This window comes from Polyergus mexicanus, unplaced genomic scaffold (genome assembly GCF_030449975.1).
Source record: "Polyergus mexicanus isolate NDT 795.1 unplaced genomic scaffold, iyPolMexi1.0 SCAF_1, whole genome shotgun sequence".
In the NCBI taxonomy this organism is placed as follows: Eukaryota; Metazoa; Arthropoda; class Insecta; order Hymenoptera; family Formicidae; genus Polyergus; species Polyergus mexicanus.
The window spans coordinates 3,701,263-3,726,475 of NW_027223321.1; the positions used below are offsets into that span (position 1 = coordinate 3,701,263).

The following is a 25,213-nucleotide window of genomic DNA, read 5'->3' on the forward strand; positions in this document are numbered from 1 at the left end:
ATTCTCAAAAGTTGCTTGCTTCTATTATCGAAAATATATTTGGTACCAAATTTATTTATTATAAGTTTTATGTTTGAAGAGTCAATGTCGAGATAATATCTTACTCTCACAAACATTGAAATTCTAATAGAAAATATTAATAACTAAAATAAGTATCGAAGAATTTTTGAAAATACAATATCGCATAGTTGCCTCGAATATTGCGTAACTTGCAGAGTATCCGTATGCTTAATTTCATGTATCATGGATAGACAAAGATTTTCTTCATTGTTGCAACGCTATTCTTGTAACTCGCCACGACTCATCGCATAAGAAAAGATTTATCTCAATGATATTCTTCACCGAATTATCATGCATAACGATTTTTCATGGACTTCAAGACAAGCGAAAATTATTATATTATATATAATCACAATTTTTGCAGAAACTCGAGTCATGTTATATGCCTTTAATTTCTGCAAAGATAATATTAACGTAAAAAATCGTTTTCCGTTTTTTTTTCACACCATAACGAAAAATTATTAAATTTCTTGTCATTTTATAAGAAATTTTAATTTAAAAAAAGAAACACTATATTAATAAATATATCCCATTTATAAACTTTTATTGCACTTATGTAAAGTTTTTTTTATTATTTAACGAAAAAGACACTAACTTTAGAAGACTTTATAGTAAATCGATAATACTTTTCACTTTTTTTTACGGAAACGGAAGCGGAAGATCTTTCGGCATATCGTAAATAGACACAGGAGAGAGGAAGAGAGATAACTCTTAGAATAATTACAGTCCTCTATTTATTTGTTTTCACATATAAAACGTATCAAGAAGAACGGATGGTGCAACCGCGATTTTGCGCACGCTTCCCGTTGCTCTTGCTACATCTTCTATCGCAAAACCATATATGTGTGGTATAATATAAAAATGACTCTTCCTAAAAATTCGTAATGAGTATCTCCGTTTCATCCGGAATTATAGAATACGCTTGCTTTAATCTCTCGATGCTCTCTACTTATTTGTTATCAATACGTAATAATATTCGACACTATCCTGTAGAAGTCGCTCTCTATAACTAAATATCTTCTCTATACATTCTCTATGCTTTAATTCCATAATATAAATTCCATGCGCCTTTTTTTTACATTATATATTCTCGTTAGATTAGTTTATAATATAGTCCTGCGATTCCGTAACGATATCCACCGGCGTTACTATACTTTCTCGCAATCACTCATATATGTATTATACATGTTAATTAACGTATTCATGCAAAATACGCTGTGCGTATTTATAATTAAAATTTACATGGAGAAAAAAAAAATTGAAAGACTGTTTCTGGGCAAACAGAGAATAACGAACGTTTCGTGCACATTTTCTTTTTAACAACGAATACACATATTCCAATTAAATAAACTCACGAATAAAAAAGAATATATGGAAGGATGATGAGAGCGATAAAAATGCATCCTCTCATCGCAATCATTTTATGCGTTCCCTTTATTGTTCCCGATTTATTCCGCGCTAACGAGGAAACTTTTGGAAGCCTGTTCGAATTTCGCAAGCTCCGCGCGGATTTATCATAGAGTAGCACGAAATGAACGACCATCATTTCTTTTATTTTCTAACTGCTCCATGAAGAAAAAAAAAAAAAAAAAAAGAAAAAAAATCCAAGCTAATTAAAATTGTTTCGCTTTCGAGGTCTAAGATAATTAGAGAGGTATATCCGAATAGCTTCTTCCTATCTGCTCTTGTGTTGTCATCATTACATAAAAATACCTATTATGATTTAAAAATCATGTTTAGCAAAGAACCTCTCTTTTATCGCGACAATTAAATGAAGATGTAAAAGATTCTATTTGTCTAAATCGAGTCACAGTGTATATAACCAATGTTTCCGATTAATTCCGTTCGGTGAATTTCATAGAAGTAATTTTGGAAATAAAGTCAATATGTTCGATGCGAATGTCGATGAGAAAAACGAGGCGCGTCCCAGAGTATATGCGTTAAATCACGTTATCGAAAGTAGTTGCTCTTACGAATGTAAGCTCTTTTCGGATGTTGAATACTGCGTATCACGCAATATAATAGTAGGAGCGCGAAAAAACGAGGATTCGCGAATTTATTATTCGATATATCAGCCAATCATTAAAAAAAGTACATATGTATGTGTATGTAAAATATATATATATATATACACATATACAGTATAAATATATATAGTAATTAGGGCGATAATACGTACGGGCGAGAGAGAATTCTAGCCTATCGGAAACGGAACTCCGTTGAAGGAACTATATTTCTCGATAACTCTGCATCCGTCAAATCCTGACGCAAAATCCGTCCGCGCGCGAGATTTACATAAATCTCTTAATATAACGCTTAATATATAACAATTTATTTGATAATTGCGGTATAATAATCAAGGCCGTCGAAGCTAACAGTAGAATTGCGATTTAAAGCGCATCTTATCAAACATATATAATTCCTCTTTTAACGTTATACACAATTATATTCGCTAGAGAATCTGCCTTTCTCGATGATGATGTACAAATGTCATGTAACAAATGTTATATAAATGTTAATTAGAGTAGTTTACGTGAACATTAGGTAAAGATAATTAAAGTTGATGTAATTCCTCCCCTTTCTTCCATAAAGAAAGAAATGTAGATTCAGTCGGACTTCACTTTAATTTATGTATCCACGGGAACGATAAATATAGAAATATATAAATACATATTATCTCTTGATAAAACAACTCCGATAGAAAGTTTTCATTATAAACCGTGTAATGATAAAAGCTAGCGCTTTCTTCGCTCTCAATCGAGCGATACACGACGCGACGCGGCGATTGTCACTCCGCGATTTTGATGGTTATTTTCTGCTGAAAACGGAGAAAATTACCAAGAAGCCAGATATTAGCATATAATCGAACTTTCAAGAAAAAAACTAATTAACTTGCATATATCTATAATTGTTATGGACTGTTGTAATGAGTAGCGACTTAAGCCTAAACGGACAAGCTCTCTTACAAAATAATTATAATCACTGTATAAAATTACATTTTTTTAATCTCGTGCGCATATCTCGAAATTATCGAAATTACGGACATTCCTCATTCTTCTCGCTCTCGTTCGAGAAATCGAGAATTAAATTTAACAATGTCTCGTTCGCATATTGTCATTCTTCGTTTTGATTATAATGTGGTATTTCATTTCATCAAGAAGACTAATAAAAATAGATACGAGACGCGTCCCGGAAGCTTCTGTGAATTTAATCTTAACAGAATTCTTTTTCATAGAAGTATCCTATCAAACAAAACTTGTTAAAATTTCGGTCAATTATTCCGGAAATGTATTGCATACGAGCATAAGTCGCGTTTTTTATATCGTTATTTTAAAAAAGTGCACGATTGATATATTAGGAACAAAAACGGCGCGTAGGCGCGTATTAACGTTCCATAGAGTGGACATCAAAAAACGACAATGTAACAATTTAAAGATTTGCATTTATACGCTGCGCATTTATACTTTCGCATTGTTATCCAGGTACGCATTCGACATGACGCAAACGATCTCTCGTTAAAAATACATAAGACACTATACAAAGTCGCAAAAAGTTTTAATCGAACTCCATTTTCCTTTATATATGGCTTATAGGAACATCCAGCTGTGTGCGGAGGATTTTTTTGCGCGTATCAAGTGCGATTATCGCGCACGCGTCTCATCTTCGCGCTCATCAGTCGTAATTTTCACGCGTTTCGGTGGCCTGCCGCGTTTCCTCTTAACTACGGTATTCACGGCACGATCGACGATCGGTTTTCTTTTGATGTTCGTTTTGAAGACAGTCCCAGTCGGGTCAGTCTCGACGCTTCTCTCGCTTTCGGTAGTCTTCCTCGTACGTCTAGGACGTCCGGCTATTCGCTCCATCTCGTCGAACTGCGTCTGTAAGCGGCGCGCCAATTCAAAATCCTCTTTCTCCTGCAGCAACAATCGCTCGATCCGTTGCTGTTCCTCGATCGCTTCTTTGTCCGAGGGCAACTCCTTGACGCAAGTTACGACGACATGGTTACTCTCCGGAACGCACTCCTCCGTCTCGTCGGAAGACTCTGGTGGCGAGTCGTAGTTAAACCTATTGTTATTCTTGTTGCGCGCCCCGTCCGATACGTGATCGCTCGACTTGGAGACCTTCGTCAAGTTTCGCGTAGACTTCCTCACATTCACTTTACCATTCGTATCCGAAGAAAACTCGATCCTCTCCAAATCCACCGTATTGCTCTGAGAAGTCCTGCTGATTTTCCTACGCTTCGTTCTCCTTGGCCCAGAATGTTCGATATCCACTTCCGTGCTTTCTTCGACCGTCGAGAATGAAACGTGATCCGTCGCGGGACTCTCGTCTCTCCTCTCAGAGAATGTTTTCTTCTTCATTGCTGCTCTGCTTCTTTTAGATGTATTGGATTCAATTTCTCGTTTCAACGTTTTTTTTTCCATGTTTTCTTTCCTTCTTTTAATCCGCTCCGCTATATTTTCGACCGCTACGTCATCGCGATTGCTGTCTTGTTCATCGTTTTGCGGGCTTATTTTGCCGAATGAATCCATCGGATCATCCTCTTCCTCGTCAATATTCAAAGTGAATCCAGTTGCCCTCTTATTACTTCGCAGATTTCTATTCCCCTTAGATTTTACTATCATACCATTTCTCACGCGCGTTCTCCAAGATTTACGAGTTTTTTTCGCATCTTTTTTCGATTCATCATCCAACTTTTTGCTCGTTTTAAGGCCATTAACTATTTTTTTTGCGTTCTTCGTATAATTTTTGTTGCTGTCGAATGATGGTTCGGGCACAAAATCAAGTCGACGGATAACATCGTTTGTTTGAGGTTTTATCATCGACTTATTCGAAACAGTTTGAGAATGGTCGAGGGACGTCGATGGTTGCTGATCGATTAGCGTCTCCTCTAGATTGTGCGCAGCTTGCTTTTGTTTTGCGTCCTGTTTTATTCTACCTGTAATAGAATTATTAAATGGTTAAATTAAATAACCTACATTTGCATAATCTTAATTAAGTAATTGTTCAAGCATAAATAACATTTTACGCGTATAAATGCCTATAATTTACCTCTGAAAGCGCTCCAAGAACATCCAATTATACGTTTCATGTGCGTCGGCGATGGAGGTTTTGGCACTACATTAGACGCTTTCTTTAAAACAGGAATCACTCTAATCAATTTTGGATCTATCTGTTTTCCATCTGGGAACAAAAAAAGATATTCTCTATGTAAACATTTATCATATTAAAAAAATATGGATATTACATTTTCTCTCTCTTTCTTTCTCTGAGATATATAGATATATACCTGAAGAAACTTTTAATTTCGTTCTCGGTACCGTCTTGATCGGTTTGAAATGATGAATTTCCTGATTTATGCTGTCATGACTGCCCGAACTCTCAGCGCTTCCTATTCTTCCGTCATCATCGGCCAACGTCATGCACACCTCTATCCCTAAACTCTTCTTTTTGCTATTTACCACATCGCTCGGTACGCGCAATTCTTCTTTAGTCTCCATCATATAAGCTTTGGATGTGGAACATCCGGGATCCGTGGAATAATTCGAAGCGCAAGGTTGGGTAAATTTGGATACAGTTTTATGTTTTAATGTTTTTGTGACAGCATTATACACTGGTATTTGTTTCTGACAACAATATTTAAGTGAAACTTTATGCATACTGGATACATTTGCCTCATTAGAGCCATATATATTGGAACATATTGTCTCGATTTTAGATAATAGTGTCGTATTCGTTTGTCTCGGTTTTGTGCTGTCGCTGACAGACTCGGGAAGACTCATCTGCCTGCCTTCCAAGTGTGCAGCGTCGGTTTGTGGCATTTCGACATTATTTACAAGCATAGTCTTAGCGTTAAACCTGGACGCGTCTAAAACGTAATTCGATACCGATGTGTTTAAACATTGATTGTAACACTTTGTAGCTTCCTTGTGCTTCTTCACAACCTGCTGTTTTGCCAAGGTCTTGGCTAGCAATTGATCCTGTGCCAATTGAGCTAACAACAGCTGTTGCTCCTCTACCCGAATCTTCTGTATCAACGCTTCACTGGCTATCTGTTCGGCTTGTCTCTGGCGACGCATTTCTTCCTCGGCCATTTGAAGTTGTGCCTCATATTCCCTGTGTATTTCTCCAGCTGCGCTGAGTATTCTTTTTGTTGCATAATCTGTATTAAAGGAAAATACTCTTCCTTTATAACTTGTAACAAGATCATTCTATTTGATATGAAAAGCGTCATATATTTTGCAATTATAATCACTTTGCATTCAAACAACAACTAGGTAAAAGATAATTACAGTCGTCAACGCTCTTATTAATGTTCTTATTAAACAAAGCAAGGTTTTAGAAAGTTGAAGAAAGTGACACCGTACACATGTAAAGACATAATAATAACGCCGAAGGCACCAATAGCTTACATAATTCATACGAATCATTTCGAAGAAAAATGTACAATGTGTCGATAGAAAATACAAATGAAACTCAACGCCACTGCAACGATAGGTTATGTTATATTTGTTTATTGCTGTGACATGCGCGCGCGCTCGTGTGTGTGTATATAAGTATGTGTGTCACTCACCAGCGTCCAAACTGAGATCCCCCTCCTCGCCATTATGCTTGTTCTCGACCTCCTTCGGGAACTTGGCCCTGATGAGTTCCCAGAGGCCGTGGTTCACCAGAGTCTCCGACTTGGTTGCGTTACGTAGCCACGAGCCCACCCGGACCCGGCACAGGGGACAGCTCAGACTGTTGTGCTCAAACGTACCCTTAAGACAGCGCAGGCAGAGGTTATGTGTGCACGGCAGCGTCACTGGTTCGATTAATATCCCACGGCACACCGGGCACATAAGATCGCGTAGATGCACATCCGCGGTGGCCCGCGACGACAGATCCAACAACTTGGACGTACGCTTCAAATACATCTTTCCATATCTTCTCCGCGATTACGGCTACTACACTGGGAACAACTACACCGTCGTCACCGTCGCGACGACACTTCGTCTTCGAGTGTGTGTCTGTGTGATGCGTGATTCCGCCGTTCCGCGCGTTGCGAAACGCGTGGATCCGGACTGTTAAAACAGAGAAAGAGAATGTCCTCTGCATTCTTTCTCTTTTATGAAAAGAATAGCTATTATCGCGTGTACATACAGAATTAAAATTGAAAAATTTAACATTTTGAATAATTTTTTGGATTAAATAAAATTTAATATTTATATAAAAACTTTACATTAAGTTCTTATTAAAAATATGACAAATTATATTCAATTTTTAATTAAATAATTAATACAATTATTATGTAACAAGATAATTGACATAAATTTCAAAATATTAGTTGTATATTTTGACTAAATGCATATTAAGGTACATATATGAATGGAAAAATGTTTTCCCAAGAGTTGTTTCTTTTTTTCTACACTTTTCTATTCTGTTTTGTGATAGTAATCTTAAAGAAACATCATATCTTTTATTGTGCAATATTATAATAATAAGATTATTTGTTTTTATTGATATATGTATTAAAAAATAGTCATAAAACTTGTATGTAAATGTAACAATATAATTCTATAATAGGATATGTATATTTCTATGACATGATTCTTATAAGAGTTATGGTCCAGAAATTATTTCATACAATATTTCTGTGTATATTTCTTTCTTATAACTTATTATTAATATAATAAATTTATTTCTATTCGATTATTTGCACATTCTAGTTTAGAAATAATCCAATACAACGGCAAGACTTATCCAAATTTATCATCTAGACGGAACTCAGGATGTTTTATCTCTTTAATTTTTTCTCAGTTTCATTCAGAGAAATGGAGAAGAAAACGAAACTCGAAAGTGAAAACTTGGACAAGCCTATTTTAATCGATTAACTCTAAACTTACCAAAACAGCAATGCACAAAGAAAACCTATCAAGAATTTTAAATAACAGAGATGAAATTGTAAAAATTAATCTTAATTAGTTTATAAATAGTGCGCGTTGATGTACTTGGAAAATACATAAACATGCAACGCACATAAAAAGACAACATACCAAAATATACATCAATATTCTATGATTTTATGTGAATGTTACATTTATCTTCAATTCATATAAAAACGAAAACATCATAAAGAAATTTGCGAATAAAAACAAAAAAATATCCGTCTATCGAAGTATCACGCACACAACCACTTCTATAAAATATTTAAAATTCACGTTTATATATTTATCGAGTACAGAGCCTGGTATCAGATATCTTTGCACTCTGCGCGACATAATTTTAAATAGTAGCACTATGGAAGCTTCACATTTCTTTATTACGAGAAATGATTGCATTTTTGCACGCTTAGTTGTCACACATTCTGACATATTTATGACATACAAATGAGTAAAATCCAATCAGCCTTATCGGTGATACCTCTGTTTAATCCATCTATTTTGCTTTGGCTGAGGAACGATTTCTTAGATTTTTCTTCGTCGCCTGATCTACTTCCGGAAGATCGTCATCTTCGGATAAGGCGAATTTCTTACCTGTAAATATATGCATGTCTTAATTCCAATAATAAATTTTGACACTCCGCATAGATAAAATCAAATGAAACATAAAATAATAATAAAGATTTAAATAAAATGGAATCGTCCTCACCTTCTCGCTTTCTCAGCTTTTGTTTCGGCTTGGTTTTAACGATAACGGGCGCAGCATTCTCGCGCGCGCGCTTAATTTGCTTCGTGATGAAATAGTACAGGAGGTAAGCTTGGAAGAGCAAAATAATAGATACTGCCGAGAATTGCACGGCAGGAGTATTGAAATTGCCGGTATCATAGTCAAAATTGAACTCCAGCTTTCTCAAACCGTACAGAAATACAACTGCCGTAAGCACGATGGTCGCAAGGCGCGCGAACGCATATGTTGAATTAGCGACGAGGAATGATACTGTAAACATTATATAAATATATTCAGAGTTCATGCTATACAAACACAATAACTTAAATGTTGGCAAAGATAACTTACATTTCGTTCTTTTTTCCTTTTGACTAATAAAATGAACCAATCTGGCTCCGTGTAACAAGGCATCTCCCACATAATGGAGAGTCAACAAAATTAATGCTAATTGTTGGAAGCTGCAGAAAATAAATATTTATTATGAACTGGGGAAAAAATTTAAGAAAAAAGTATGAATAGGACATTATTATATAATAATTACTTAAAGAAATAAGCCGCAGATGTAAAGAATAATCCAATGGTTGCGTGAAGAATACGTTGCGAGATATCTTCTTTCTTGACTCGTTGGAAGTATAGCTCGGGATAACAATGTAACCAGTAAGCAAGCTGGCCGACAAAGAATAATTTCAAGGAGAAAGACATTGGTGCTGGGTATTCTTCCCATAATGCCCATATGTTTAAAAGCATATTTTCCCTAAAAGAAAAATGTCATGTTTTCAATATATTTGTATCTGAAGAATTTGTTATTAAAAATTAAAAATTATAAAATATAAAGATTTCTTTTTACAATTAAAATCTATCTTACCTGATGATAATATCAATGGCCCATAATGCAGATAATATATAAAATACTATCAATTGGCTGGACTCGTTAAATTTAGAAAGTTTGACTTTACTGAGATGAAGACGTTTGGATATTTTCTGCAAAGAAAAATAAGTTTTTCCAGTAACAAACTTTAATACATTTTTATATTCAATATATTTTATATTCGACAGGTATCTTATATATTACTTCTTACATCAAATATATATTCCTGAAGCACTGCATGCATTATGATGGTTATCAAGAAGTAAAAGAATACTGCGCAGGCGTCTTTCCATCCTGTAGCATACTTTATCACTGCTGTTGGATCTTCAGTGGTATTAGTCACATTATGATGAATAGCAATAAATAAATATGCCCATGGCGAAGTAACCTGGAAAAAAAAGAATTATATTTAATAAATTTGATGTAACAAAAATAATAAAGCTAGGGAGAAACGCACAGCTGTAAAAATAATTCGGTCATTCTGATAAAATATATTTTACTGATAATCTTTTTTTCTAAGATTAATAATATAGAATCTCCAAAGTAATTTTGTCTAATAGCATAATAGCATAATTTTGTCTGTTAGCATAATAATTATAAATGTAATATTAAATAATCTTTATGTATATGAATATATGTCGCAATTAATATTTTTTTATAATGATATTTAAAAAAGATAAATTAGAATACAATTTAGGAGCACAAAATGTCTTCACGAATCTTATAAATAAATGTTTGCTAAAGTATCTAGCAGTCCCAATTAACATTAACCATCTAACATATGGTCATCCTACTTCTCAAACTTCTTGAAATTTTTCTAATCTAATGCAAGATACAGAGAGACGAAGCTTGAATGTGAACGATTCACGCAAATACAGTTATTTTCCAAATCGTTTCATTCGAGGGAATCGGGGTAGCCACGCAAACGTCCAAAGAAAATTGACAGATCAGAAACCGACCTGCACCATCAAGCCGATCACGAAGACCATAGCCACGCAGGAGACGATGTCTGCATGATTTTGTATGACAAACTCATGGCTCAGTATCGGCGGATTCTTGTTGGAGCTCTTGCGTCCCTTCACCGCGACCATCTTGTCCCAGACGAGGGTATGTTCACTGCACGGCGAACGCTGCACGACAGAACAGGAACAGACTTTGGTGTCTTCGCCGCGAAAACCGGGCCACGCTACGCCACGCCGCTTCGCCGTGGAAACGTCACGCGCGCGGCGGCCAACACGCTGAGCAATGTGGCGCTCGCTCCTCTAACCTGTTGGCACCGCGCAAGTCGCATTGACAATCGTATACCCAGGACATCTCCGGGGAAATTCATTCCTAGCCATCGCGCAAGAATGCAAAAATTATATTTATTTCGACAGAATATATCGGAGTTGCAAAGCGAGACGGACAGATTTGCGGGAAAAAGGCAGGAATTATGATTACGATCTGGACGCTCGCTTGACTTCTAGTGCGACGCACTACCCAGCATACCTAGCGCGAATTCGAATTAAAAGAAAATCTTGCCCGTACGATGATGGATTATTGCAAATGAATAAAAGTTAAAGTCGGAAAGAAAAATTGTGCTCGGAAATCATAAGCGGTACGCTGAAAATCGACGTATTAATGTGCGCTGCGCTTATAATTCATAATTTTAATCCTTGTTGCTTTGATTCGTATTTAAAATAATAAATTAGTAAATCACGAGAAATATGAGCTTCGATAAAAACCTATCATAACGATACGATTACATATCGTTTATCGAAAGTTGATTAATTATAATGATCATAGCCATTGACGAGATATTGTTAAAAACAGCCAGCCTTACAGAGATATCTCCTTACATAGGTTGAAAAATCCGCTGTACGCTAATGCTTTCTCAGGAAATACAACGACCAAAGTAAGAGGTAATAAACATAGTCGATAATAATAAAAATGCAGTTACTCGAGAAAGAAAATTATTACATTGGTATATATATTTATATTAATTTATTATTTATATTTAAAATAATAATTTAATATAAATATAAATAAATAAAACAATATATAATATCAATAAATATAAATAATATATTATTGATATGTTATTGATATATATTGATAATTTAGTATAATTGCAGAAAACGCGCAGTAAAACGATAGAATCACAGAATCGAGTAATTACCATAACGAAAAGAATTGTGATATATAATCAATCATTTAATAAATAATTAGCTTACAATTTAAAATTCTTATAATATTTATATAAATATATATTATATAGTACGTAAAATAAACGTAATTCGCACAGCAGCGAATTATCAATAATATTATGGTGTTCGACTTTGATGATAGCGAGTTATATTATTTATGTGTTACGGCCTTGTTATTATTTGTACGGCGACACTTGAATAGTACTGTAGTGGGGCAAGACGCTCTTCATTAAGTTCCTTTTCTACCTGTTGTTATTCGCGCGGCGACGCTCGAGCAGTAATAGCAGTGTGCGAGACGCTCTGTCAAATCCTTATTCTAAACACGATCGCGACAAGTATCGGAAAATAATTTGTTATACAATTAACATAACTATATCGCAGCTATAAATCTCGATAAGAAGCGCGTACTTCGCGTGATTTCTTTACTTAATCAAATAAGAATTAAAATAACAATTAAAATTATAAATTGTTGTTTTGTTGCAAACTTTACAAGTATTTATTATTTCTCTAATGATACTACGAGTTAAAAATATCGCATCTGATGCTTTATCGTTCGACTTTTTGGCAATCTAATGACACGATATCTCTTGCAATATTGGAGCGTAAAAATGTTAAGAATTTCTTTTATATCTCGTGAGATGCTATCTAGAACTCTTGCGAAAAAATTTATCTTTGAATATTTAAAATTTATATTTAAAATACTTGTATATACAGGGTGGACCAGTAACTCTTGCCACCTCGAATATCTTTGAGTCTAGAATAGTTACGAAAAATTTTTTCTTACAAAAGTTTTATAGTTTCAAAGGGGCCATCGAGTGGTAGTAACACAGTTTGTCGGGGTAACGGCGCTTCGGAGATCTCAAGATCAATTTTAAATATATAAAACGATATTCGAGATGGCAAGAGTTACTAGTCCACCCTGTATTTAAAATTTAATATTATATATATACGCGTTATAGTATGTAAAATATTTCGGCAATTATTAATAAGTATTATTATTAACAAGGTGTTCGACGTATGATGACGTATAGCACTCTATTGTTTACGTCTTACGGCCTTGTTATCATTCGCGCGGCGACACTTGAATAGTACCGTAATAATGGGGGATGCTATCGTCACAAATTCCTTTCTTACAATATTTATTATCATTCACGCGACGATACGCGAACAGAAAAGTAGTGATGCGAGACGCCGCGTCAAATTCCTTTTGCGAATGTGATCGCGCCAACTATCGAGGAATAACTTGATACGATTAATATGATTAATAATTAATTATTTTTTACATAGGTTAATTATATCGCGATGATAAATTTCGAAGCGCGTATTTAGCGTAATTTATTCATTTAATTTTAATTAAATTTTATTTCATTTATTCGAGTATGAAACGTAGTGATACAAGTCGAAATAATAAACTATCGTTTTGTTGTTATTTCTCTTTATGAGCAATAATTATTTCTTTAATAATATTTGATTAAATAATTTAAAGTTCAATTAAATTTCAATTAAATATTGTAAAGTTAATATATTTCTCTCTCTCTCTCTCTCTCTCTCTTCCAATATTTTATCGCGTTCGACTATTCGACGATCTAAATATCGCTCGCATTTGGAACGAGTAATGAAATAATCGAATCGCAAGATCGAGTAATTAATTTAACGAAAGGTTCCGTAATATATCTATTGATTAATAAATAATTAAATTATAATTTAAAATATACTTATATGATTTAATATTTCGCTTGTATATACATCATAATACGTAAAATATTTCGGCAGCGAATTATCAATAACACGGTATTCGATCTTGGCGGCGTAAACATTAGTGCGCGCTATTGTTAATGTGTTACGGCTTACGATCTTATTATCATTCATACAGCGACGCTCGAACAGTAAAGTAGTGGTGCGCGAGACACTCGGCCAAATTCTTTTTCTAAACGCGATCACGGAAAAGAAAATAGCCAGTGTCGTTGTTGCTATCATCGTACCGTGGACGATTCGTCGTATCGTTGGTGCTGTCATCGTGCCGCGGACGGCTTTTGCGTCTTTCGCATCGCGTATCAGTACAGCATTGCCACGAGTCGCACAATGGCTCATATGTGGCACGCGCATTTCTGCGTTGAACGCACATTAGTGCGTCGTCGTTGCCGTCATCGTGCCGTACGAGCAACGATGCGTCGCGTTGTCGCGGTATCGCGTTTTCGCGTCGTCGCGTCTTCGCGTTGGACCTCTATCTCGTTTTCACGATTGTAATCGAGGATCATACTTCGTTGCCGGCTAAATGGGATATCCCTCAGCGTTGCAATATTTAATATATTAATACCTATTAATATAATTAATTTTATATTAATATCAATTAATATTAATACTATATTAATATTATATATTATATAAATATTTATGTATTAATAAATTTAATATATTAATGTAGGGGCAACGTTAAAACGCCTCAGTATCGCGGCTGAGGTGAATGCCGGCCGCGTAGCAACGTATGTTCGTGCATAGTATAGATGCATGTTCGCGCGGTTAATCTTGAATTTCGGTTCAAGAATCGGTTGTTGAGGGCACGTTCTGCTCCGACGAACGGTTCGGCCCGAATCGGTTAGAGTTCGGTCGATTGTTTTGGAATCGTCGTTAATGGGTCCCTTCTCTTGTACCGTCTAACAGCACATTGTAGCAATACTAACATGTTTGGCATTTGAGGAGTCGGCTGTATTAATTAGGTTCGATTTTCGCTCGCTAGAGAAGTTGATCTCCCGCTTTCGAAGTGATCTAGATTGTTAGCACCTAGGAGGTGGGTATCTTCATTCTCGACCCGTCTATCAGCCTTACGATAAACCCGGCTCAGTCTGTATGATAGAGACTTGGTGGTTCGTATGAAATCGTTCCTAACGAAGTTCTAGTCGGCCCTCGATGGGAGCAGGCGCGGGTCAAGAGTCGAGCGAACCCCATTCGCGTCGATTCCATCAATCGGTTTCGTCTTCTTCCGCTTCCGCTTAACCTTTGCTCGAAGTAATCGGTGAATTCCCGACTTGTCGACTCGAAGTATGATTCTCACGTGAAGCGCGGGGTTCGATCGTACCGAAATTCGAAAGTGCGGGAGTGTCGTTCAAAGTATCGCGCGTATAAGTGCGGAAGTAATCTTTTAATAATAGTGCGGGAGTGCCGTTTAAAGCGGGTGAATCAACCTGAGAGGAGGAGGAGGCCTAGGAGAGGCATCGGGCACCGGTGGAACAACCCTGTGGTAAGTAATTTGTTTGTTTATTAATTATTTATTAATTACGTACGTACAATTTAATTTAAACAATTAATCACGTAATTTGGCTTTTTATTTATACAAGATTTAGACAAGAGAGGATTAGAGAAAACAATTTTTATATGTAAGTTATAATCTTGTAAAAGTTTCTACTTTTAGATTATAGCTTGTATATGGAATTATTAGTAAAAGTGTTTTTTTTTTCAAAATTTATAAAATTGTTTTATTAATCTGCATATTATTGTATGCATCGAATATAAAATTCAATGCGTATAATAAATTTTTTTAAATTTTAATTATTTTGAGCGCTGCTACAATTTGGATCTTCTATTTGCATGTTACAGAGCAATGTAGCGACCTTGATATTCTGAAAGGAAGAGGAGGCCTAGGTGAGGCATCTTGCACCGGCGGAGCAACCTAAGGGTGAGTATTTATTATTTGTATTCTGTTTGATAAAAATCACGTACGCGCATTAATTCGATCTCATTATTCGAATGAATTAAACAAGAGAAAATTAGAAAGAAAGACTCTTACACAAATCCGATAAATGTTTTTATTATTAGAAAAAACAGTCTTTTTAGAATTTATAACATTATTTCATATTTATGTATCTGCTTATTATCGGATATAAAAATTTGCATGTAAAATAAAATAATCTGTTTGGAATATTAATTATATTTTGGGCGCTGCTATAATTTGAATTTTATATTTGTATTGATTACAGACAATATAGCCTCAAGACCAACAACTCCGCTGTTGCGCATCAGTGCCGGTAAGTGACAAACTTTTATTTAATTTTAAAGTAACGAATTTGTCGAGATTGTAGATGTAGATTATGGATAGTAGATTGTATTAGATAAATTCGTTATTTTAAAATGGATGAGCTAAAACAGATCAAGTCATATAACTTTTCATAAGTTCTTTTGATATATTGCATCTATTGCAAATTAAATTATTGTCTAAATTAAAGTCTAAATTTAAAAAGAAAGATTATAGAAAATTTTTTTTTCCAATTTGTGTAGATTTTATCTGATTTATCGAATAAGGAACGATAGTAATTTTATCAATTTTATACGTATTATAATAACTTATTCTTATAACACGCGCCGATCTTATCCTACTTTCTTACAACTCATCCATATCTAAAATTTATTTGTAGATACTATTCTTAAACTTTGTTTTAACTGATATAAGACCAAATAATCAATTAGTTAAATTACTTGTAATATAATAATAAATGGCATAAATATTATGCAAATTAATCTTGTTTTATATTATAAATTATATATTATTATATAAATTAATATTATATATTATTATTATATATACGATATATTATTATATAAATTATATGTATTATATATATTATTATATAAATTATATATTAATATATAAATTTTAATCAAATTTATATATAACCATCATAATTTTTTAATCAAAATTTTGATTGATAACTTGGCTTTGTCTCAGTTGAAGTAAAGTTATATTAAAATGAACATTTAACAAACGATCGTAAAATCGCACGATCGTCAACGAGCATGAAATGTTCACGCTCATCTGCCGGCGACAATAATTACCCGACAAAAGAAGGAGTTTATCTCCTTACGAACGCAAGAAAAATCTTGCGCTTATTCGCTGGTGATAATAAATAGCCGGTGATAAAAAGAGTGTATATCTTCTTTTTTGATCTTGAATTAGAGATCGATCCAGAAAGTGGCCAGGAGCAGCGAAAGGTAGGTCCAACTGGCTCGAAGAATGGATTTTCTATGCAAAATAGACGGTCAATATTGGCCAAAATGCGTAGCGAGAAGTACATACGGTATGATTAGGGCACGCGGTTAATGCACGCAGTTAGGTGATTAGAGATATGTTCTCCAAATCTCCATTGATTCAACCAGCAATGATTGTCAGAGCTATAGAGCATTAAGGAAAAAATTAAAAATAAAATAAAAATAATAAAAATGTTATAACGAAAAGAAATATATATATATGTATTATGCAACTTATAATATAAATATGTATAAGTCCATCATCAATTTGTAAATTGTACTTATAATTGTATTATAATTGTATCATATAAAATTATTATAATTTTATTATAATTATGTGTAAGTTATATGAAATATGTATTCTTTTGTAAATTACACGAAAAATTATCAAAAGAACACGTGTAATGACAATATATAGAAATTAGTTCAATTAACATATATATATATATATATATTTGTTTTTAAAGTACGTATTGTAAAAATATTCTCACACATAAATTTAACTGTGTGTTTTTATACCAACGAGTCGTTGATAAAATCGGGAAATTTTATATATATTACATATATATTTCAAACGTTACAAATTTTACAGATATATGTAATTCTTTGGTATTAAATATAAAAAATATCGAATAAGAGTGCGAAGATTCGATTAAACTAACGGTTAAATATTAGCTTCTTATTCACGAAATTTAACGATCATCTTCGATATTGCAAAATCACGTAAATTACGAGTAAATTATTACAAATTTTATGATTTACTTTCAATAAGAGATTAATGTATTTACGAATTCTGTATCGGAACCAAATATTCGTAAAATAAATTAACAAATTACATTGCGAAAACACCATGTTTCTTCCGCTAAATATTTTTTGTTTTCTTGCATTTTTTTCAAATTAATTTCAATGATTGAGCTAATATTGTATGTAAAATTTAATTTAAGTTCATTTGAAAAATATAATTTATCTCAATTTGATCAAAAAACTATTTTTTGCGTAAATTAATTTAATATTATTATTTTATGCTAAATTTTTATGTTCTGAAAAAATTTTTTTTTTTTTAATTTGGGGTTTTTCATAATTGTAGTTTATTAAATAATATTTGATGTAAAAGAAATAAATTGCGTACGCGTGTAATATTTTAGTCTAGAAGTAGAATTAAAATTACTTATTGCTACAACATATTTGACATCAATTTTTACAAATCGCTATATAATTTACAAATGCGAGTGTTTAAAATAACAACAAAATTTAATGAGACACATCAAGAATAATATAAAATATATATTTCGTACATTTACAGAAAAATTAAGTATATAAATATTTTTAATAAACGGACATACAATAGCGTGATCCACATACTAAACTCGATTGGATGTCAATCTAGCAGTTTTTACACATTGCAAATAATCTGTTACAACAGATTATTACATTTATTTGCAACAAAATATTACATTTTATCTTACAACGTTTTCTAACATGGAATAATAAAAATAATTTTTGTGCTATACTCATTTCTCTCTATAATAACAATATATTATGCGTATAAGTTATATATATATATATTTTTAAGAATGTATATAAATAGTTTTCTCTTACCTTTTTTACTATTATTAAAGATAATTAAGGATTATCACAATCAGTTTAGAAATATTTTATAATATCTCCCATTAATGTTTTTAAGAGATAAATATTTATCGACTGTACGGGACGCGTGTACTTTTCATCATAAATTTAATTTCTCTAAATTTTTCATTCAAGGTCGGTTAAAATATTTCTGCATTATTAAATTTATGGGTAATTAAATTTGATATAATTTAACTCAACATAAAAGGAATTTTTCCAAAAAGTGTCAAAAAAACTTTATCGACAATATGCAGAAATACAATCTTAAACTTTTGTTGTATGTTCATTATTTGTTAACGCGCACTCGTCGCATCATAGGAACGTCATATATCAAATTAAAGAAGGCATTTGCTATATGAGCGAACGCTCTTGCCCACGCATTGATTTTATAATTAATTTCTTTTAACAGCGGTAGCGTGTTTTCTACTGAAGGAGGTTTTTCCCTGAAAAATAAATATATATTATAAAAATAAGAGCGCGACTTAAAATATTTTGAATTAATTTTTAAATATTTTTTAAATTTATATAACAAATAAAATTTTTATCTATTTTTTTTAATATAATAAAAATTCTTTTGTACTAATTTAAATAAATATTATAAAAAATTTTGTATCAAAATGCATTTTTAAGTGAATAATAATATACGATTATAAAAAGATTTATCTAATATAGGTATTCACCTGTCGCTTTCCAATAGCTTCCTCGTTTGGTTGGTATAAGTGTACATATAGCATGCCGGATAGGAACTCGTAGTCTTCACTCGATGAAACATTCCTGTTTTTACGGGAATCGATTTTTCTTTCGATACAATAATCGTTTTTGTCGATTCTTCCTCGTTATAAGTTACTTCGCCTTCTAATACAGTCAGGGAGACGTTTGCAAAATCGTTGGATATGTAATTTTCCAAGTACATTCCCGGAAAATCGGCTACGAATAACACATCCGTATAATTTGACCAGGTGTATACGTGCTGCTGAATTTCTTCCAGTTTATATCTGACAGCCATAAAGAAAATAATTATAATTTTTGTTGACTTTTCCAATTAATCATTAATTATTTGTTTTAATAATTGTTTATTAATAATTTTATAATAATTATTATTATCTCTAAAATTAATTATCATTCGCGATATGTTTGCGCTTGCGCGAAAATACATTATAATTAATGAAGTTTTAACTATCATGAAAATAGACGTACCGATACGAATTATATCGCGTGAGTAATGGCATCAGAAATGAGATAGGTTTAAGAGGATGCCAATCGACCGTTAACATATCGACATTTGGGTCAAATATTCTCTGTTGAAATCTGCCGTTTAGCGAACACCAGACGTCCATGTAAATGCTTAAATTCGTGGACAGTCTCATCCATTTTTCCTTATCCTCAAAATGATAATGGGTACTCAACGTTTCCTCCCTTCGACGCATCAGATTATCCTGAAGTTACATATGAAATAAAAATACACAACACGCCACACAGTATTTTATTAATAAGATAAGCAGCGGTTTATATAAAAAAGAGACTCAAGAAAGCCAAAGATATTAGTTGAAAATATTGTATTAAATAATATCACAGATATTTATTGCAATGCTCTAATACCTTTAAACATTGCGAATATTGGATCGCCATATCCCCGTGTCTCACCCATCTATTTCCTTGAACCCATGCCTCAGGATCTAAATATCGAACCTCGTTGTTTGCGTTATCGTGCACTTTAATCACTACTAGCATAGTATCCCAGGCATGGATCATCATATCCCAGGAATAACCATATAAACCAGGCACCCAATTGTTGTAACCCTAAAATATAAAATATTTTACGTAGTCGTTAAAAAATATAGATATCATATAACAATTTATTTAAAAATTTAGATAAAAATGCAATACGAATTATTTTGTTTTATGACTATGTGAAACTGATTCAATTGCGTATATAAACTTAATAAAATATAATCTTGAAATAATAATTATTTTTAGATAATGTCAGTGTAATATTGACATTAATAATTTTGATACCTTTGATACAAAATGCGAGTATGGCAAAAAAAACTGCAGCGCAACATGGCACAATAATAAGGACACCACAAACTTTTGTTTTCTTGTCGCTTTTCGCGGTTGCTGGCATTCCTGAAGTCTTTTAAGAATACTTGTTGCTTCCTTTTCTTCCGACTCAACGGAATTTTTAGATAATTGTATATCTTTTTTGTCTACTTTTTTGTTAGATTCCGATTTAATCAAATAATTTTCATCTACTTTATTCTTTGCTCTTTTTTCTGAAAGTGTAAATATCCTAGACTTTATACATATTAAAAGATGATTGTAAAAGAGATGATTATTTACCTTTATGCATCGTTTCATTATGTAAAATTTCATTTGTAGGCAACGCGGAACAATTGGAACTTAGAGATTCTTTTATTTGACTATCAGTGTCTTTTACGCTATCTGCGCCGATTAAATTTACATCAGTCAGTAAAATCTCTCGCTTCCAGCTAAAATAAACTTCTAATCTACGTGGCCAATCCGCGCTGCAAAATAGCGACATTGTCGCTAGGCACACATACGGGAACATTCCTGGAAAGATTTTTTTCTATAATTTTATATAAGTAGCAATACCAAAAAAAAAAAAAATCTTTGATTATTCCTATCACATTTTATTAATACGTTATCAAGTATAAGAATAATTACCTATGCTAAATAGCCTCGAGTTCATTACGTGAAAAGCAGTGCAGAATATCATGGCCGGTATTCGTGTTTTTTCGAACAGCATCCAGAATCCGACGGACAGATCGAAGATAAAAGCGAACCAGTGAACGATTAGAAAATCAATTTGTTCGGTTGTTAAAACTATTCTGAAAAAAATTGTTCCTTTTCATCTAGATATAAATCTATTAGCCAAGAAATAATCCCCTTATTTCTTATACGCTCTGTTTTTTGTTTCTTATAATATTTGATATACTTTTTGATTATTTTCCAATCGAATAATATCACTCACTTGAATGGATGAAACACCCAGTGTCTGGACAGATTTGTCATAGCGTAACCTTCGAGCCATTCTCTGCCGGACTTTTTCAAGCCGGCCAAGAAGTAAAGAGCGAAGAATTGAAATTTCAGGATGAAGTAATTCCAGTATGGCACGAAATTGCCGTTTCGTTTCGCGTTACTTGCATCAAATGCGCTACGAGATATTGATTTTCGATTAGTTAGCGATTAATATACGAGAGTTACGAGGAATAAAGAGATTCGACTTACAAATACTTGTTCGCTTCCGTTCCCCAGAACAAGGTCGCTACAATGCCGTAGAGATAAGTATGATTGTTCCAATAGCCCTTATCCAAGAGAAAGATATACCAGTAGGGTAACACAAAGCAAGCGCATGCGATCTTAAAGTGCAGACCGAGCGCGATTCCGAAGGCACCTGCCCACATCACCGTGTATATCATTATCATCCATGGAAGCGACGGCGCTTTCATTCCGTGTATCAATGGGAAATGACAATCCCACGGATCGCCCCATTTTATATCGATATCTGCCAACCCTCTCTCCTCGATAATATCTATCACCATGCACAATCCTGACAAAAGGTATGACTTGTCATTAGATTTTCGAAATATGAAATAAACCAAAAAAAATTGAGATCTTTGAATAAGATAATTAATAAATTATTATTATTACTTTTATATAATGTCAGACAATCTCATTTTTAGCGCTTAACTATATTCAAATTTGATTATTTCAAATTATAAAGTTAAAAATGCTAATAAAAGATGCATTTTATACAAGCAGTATATATAAACGGTCGTATTTCTATTGGCTCGAATCTCATTAATCCTCATGACTGCTTTAATAGATCTTAAATCGTGTTTAATTCCTACGATTCAAATTCCTCGCTTCATTTATAAAGTGTTGCAACGAGATAAATTATATTTTTAATAAAATATAAATTATATGACAATAAAAATATAAATTATATAATTATAATTAAAATCGAGTAATCCATTAATCATTCTTTTTCAATCTTCTAATTATCATAATTGTGGAATCTTGGGTAAAAGTATAAAAAATATTTCACTATTGCATCAAGTTTTGCAATATATTGTACATATGAAAGAAGTAAAAATGTAGTAAAATTGGTAGTAAATTATTTAATATATATTACAATAGGATAGATGTATTAAATATATATAATTTATATATTGATATAAATTCTCTTAGATGTTAATAAAATGTGAGTAAGATATTTTACAAAGTTTTGTCCTGCCTTTTACATAATTTGATTATTTTTTTTTTAGTCTATAAAATTAGAGAGAAATAGAAGAATACAGTAGAAGATAATCTTATTATCTTTAATATGTAGACTTACCAAATAAAGCTCTTGCCACTCCCAGACTAGCTGGATCAGTCGGACGATAAAGGAATTGAGTGAACCTTTCAAAACTCGATACATTGCTCGTTTTGAAATCGAATAATCTCTCGAAGTTATTATCGAACAATTGTTTCAACCAACGTCCAGACAAATAGTTTATAAAATTTTCTACGTATAATCCATCGTTTGTAGATGTATTTCTCGTTGACTCGTTCTTCTTCCTCCACATACCACTTTCAATTCTGCAAGAAAATAATATAATATATATGTCCATTTCATTTTATTTTTAAGTAATTTCATATTTTTTAATTTTATCTTAAAGAGTGCGTTTACAAATTATATTAGATAATAAATACAATGTGTGACAAATTTAGAGATTATATTTCCTTCTTATTGTAATTTTCGTGATACATATTATTTATAAAGCGGGAAATCACTCTGTTTAATAGATCGTTTACACTAATCGGCAAGAGTAGTTTGCTATTTTCGTAGTTTAATAACATAATACTTCATAGCTTTATATATTATAGCATGTAAAGGAAATTTTGGAGTTCTTTAATTTCGCAAACGATAGCGTGCAAAATTTAATAATTTCTTAGAGAGCAAGATTTACTCAAACAGCAAATTTTTCCATATTCAGTAGAACTTCCATTATAATACAAACTCCAAAAAAAAAAAAAAAAAAGATATTTGAACAAATCGATTTTTCTAAACAAGATCAAATGATTAAATCTTTTAAAATAAATGGTTATTTATAATTCATTTATTGCATAATACATTTATTCAATGTAAAAAAACAAAGATATTATAATAAAAATTGTAGAGTCTTCTTTAGCTTCCCATTTTATGTTTCGAGTTTTTTCTGAGTTGCAAATTTTTTTTTATTTTTTTTTTTTTTGGCGTAATTATTTTAGTATGGAATTGCTTCTTTCTGCGTTTCATGCCATGTAAAACTAATTGAAATTTATAGTATATCGTACGTGTAATAACTTGTATAAAACATTTATTTTTACTTTTCGTCATTTGGATAATCGAACGTTCGGTTAAACGGTGTTCGAATATAATAGAGGTTCTCTTGTACTTACTTATGTTAATCTACTGCGGGAAATCAGCCGTAATATATGGTAATTGAACGAGTTGTTAACGTTGCCAATGAGTAAATCGCATTTTTCAAAGCGAATTTACGGAATATTAAGTTTATTCAGCGTGTAAAACAAAAAAAAAACTGGTCTTATTGCAGATAAAAATGCTCTGCGTACGATGTAACAAATGTAAGTGAGAGAAACAAAATTCGTAAAATTATATATTAATTGAGAACTCAGAAATGCAACTGAGAACGCAATTTATAATTACGATATATTCAAAAATATTCTACCAGTCATATCGTAATATATATAATGAATTAATATTAAAAAGATTTAAATTTTCGTAAAATTTAATTTACACCTTGCCGTTTAAAGGCCGCGATACAGTTATACTTTTAGATAACTTTACGAACTATGGAGATAATTAAAATAAATCGCCATCTAATCGTCACACGATAGAATCTTCTACGCATGCTGAATATACATATACTGCAAATCTCGTCACGTGTTTCTCCCGCAAAAAGGTCGGTAGTTTCAAATGTATAGAGATCTTTTAGTGGATAGAAAAGACCGAGTGCAAATCGCGTACCTGGCTAGTTCTCTTCGCGAATGGAGATGATACTGTAGGAAGGCACACAGTCAATAAAGTTGGAAGACAAGATCTTCGTTTTCGCCTTTGATAGCGATCGTGTGGAGGACCGGACGGCTTCTGTCTGGAGTCTGGAGCAGCTGGAGAAGGAAGAGGAGCACTTCGCGCCGGCTGTTCCAAAGGTTCAGAGTAGGAATACCGTCGCCAAGCAACGTGGCACGGATTATTGACCCGCGCCCGCGCAATAATTACACTTCATAGCACTTCTTCATCTTGCATGCATTAGACTTTCGTTAATAGACACCATCGATCTCTTTTATTAATAGTGAAATCTCCGATCGGAAAATAACGGGAGTTGTCACATAATTACTACATTATAATAATAAAATTAAACGCGACAGAAACGAGGAATCCTATATATTAAATGAGAATTACAAACACATAATAGATTATTTTCAATTATAATTTAAATTTTTATCTTTGCATTTATAAATGCTATTTTAATTACGTGCACTAACTAACTAATATATTGTATAATAATCGATAGCTAATTTAATTATTTTATTAATAGAATTAATAAAATTAATAGAAGAAAAAAGAATCAAATAAAACAATATAAATAAAAGCTACAATAATAAAAGATAATATATTGTTTTAAAAACACAAAATATTTATGCATTTGAAAAGAATGCGATTCTTTAATAATATTTTTGAAACTAATGTAAAATATTTAATAAAGATTTGATTGAATTATAGCACATATGTTTA

General features: G+C 32.6%; 3 protein-coding genes across 3 annotated transcripts; all 3 read right to left on the reverse strand.

The window, feature by feature from the left end:
- Window positions 1-677: 677 nt before the first annotated feature.
- On the reverse strand, window positions 678-7,056 carry LOC138932022 (uncharacterized). The gene is made up of 4 exons (XM_070293487.1): window positions 6,635-7,056; window positions 5,351-6,223; window positions 5,113-5,244; window positions 678-4,999 (listed from the first exon to the last, which is right to left on the reverse strand). Exons 1-4 carry the CDS (start codon window positions 6,975-6,977, stop codon window positions 3,702-3,704), a joined length of 2,646 nt encoding a protein of 881 aa, XP_070149588.1. The 5' UTR covers window positions 6,978-7,056; the 3' UTR covers window positions 678-3,701.
- A 587-nt stretch (window positions 7,057-7,643) lies between these two features.
- On the reverse strand, window positions 7,644-10,814 carry Tram (translocating chain-associated membrane protein 1). Its single transcript, XM_070304846.1, has 7 exons — window positions 10,537-10,814; window positions 9,789-9,965; window positions 9,575-9,690; window positions 9,251-9,463; window positions 9,058-9,167; window positions 8,692-8,979; window positions 7,644-8,576 (listed from the first exon to the last, which is right to left on the reverse strand). Exons 1-7 carry the CDS (start codon window positions 10,666-10,668, stop codon window positions 8,479-8,481), a joined length of 1,134 nt encoding a protein of 377 aa, XP_070160947.1. The 5' UTR covers window positions 10,669-10,814; the 3' UTR covers window positions 7,644-8,478.
- A 7,692-nt stretch (window positions 10,815-18,506) lies between these two features.
- Gc (gamma-glutamyl carboxylase) lies at window positions 18,507-24,601 on the reverse strand. Its single transcript, XM_070304857.1, has 11 exons — window positions 24,446-24,601; window positions 22,769-23,013; window positions 21,658-21,979; window positions 21,401-21,583; window positions 21,094-21,257; window positions 20,749-20,979; window positions 20,425-20,681; window positions 20,008-20,208; window positions 19,606-19,844; window positions 19,089-19,403; window positions 18,507-18,851 (listed from the first exon to the last, which is right to left on the reverse strand). Exons 2-11 carry the CDS (start codon window positions 22,998-23,000, stop codon window positions 18,695-18,697), a joined length of 2,301 nt encoding a protein of 766 aa, XP_070160958.1. The 5' UTR covers window positions 23,001-23,013; window positions 24,446-24,601; the 3' UTR covers window positions 18,507-18,694.
- Between the last annotated feature and the right edge of the window lie 612 nt (window positions 24,602-25,213).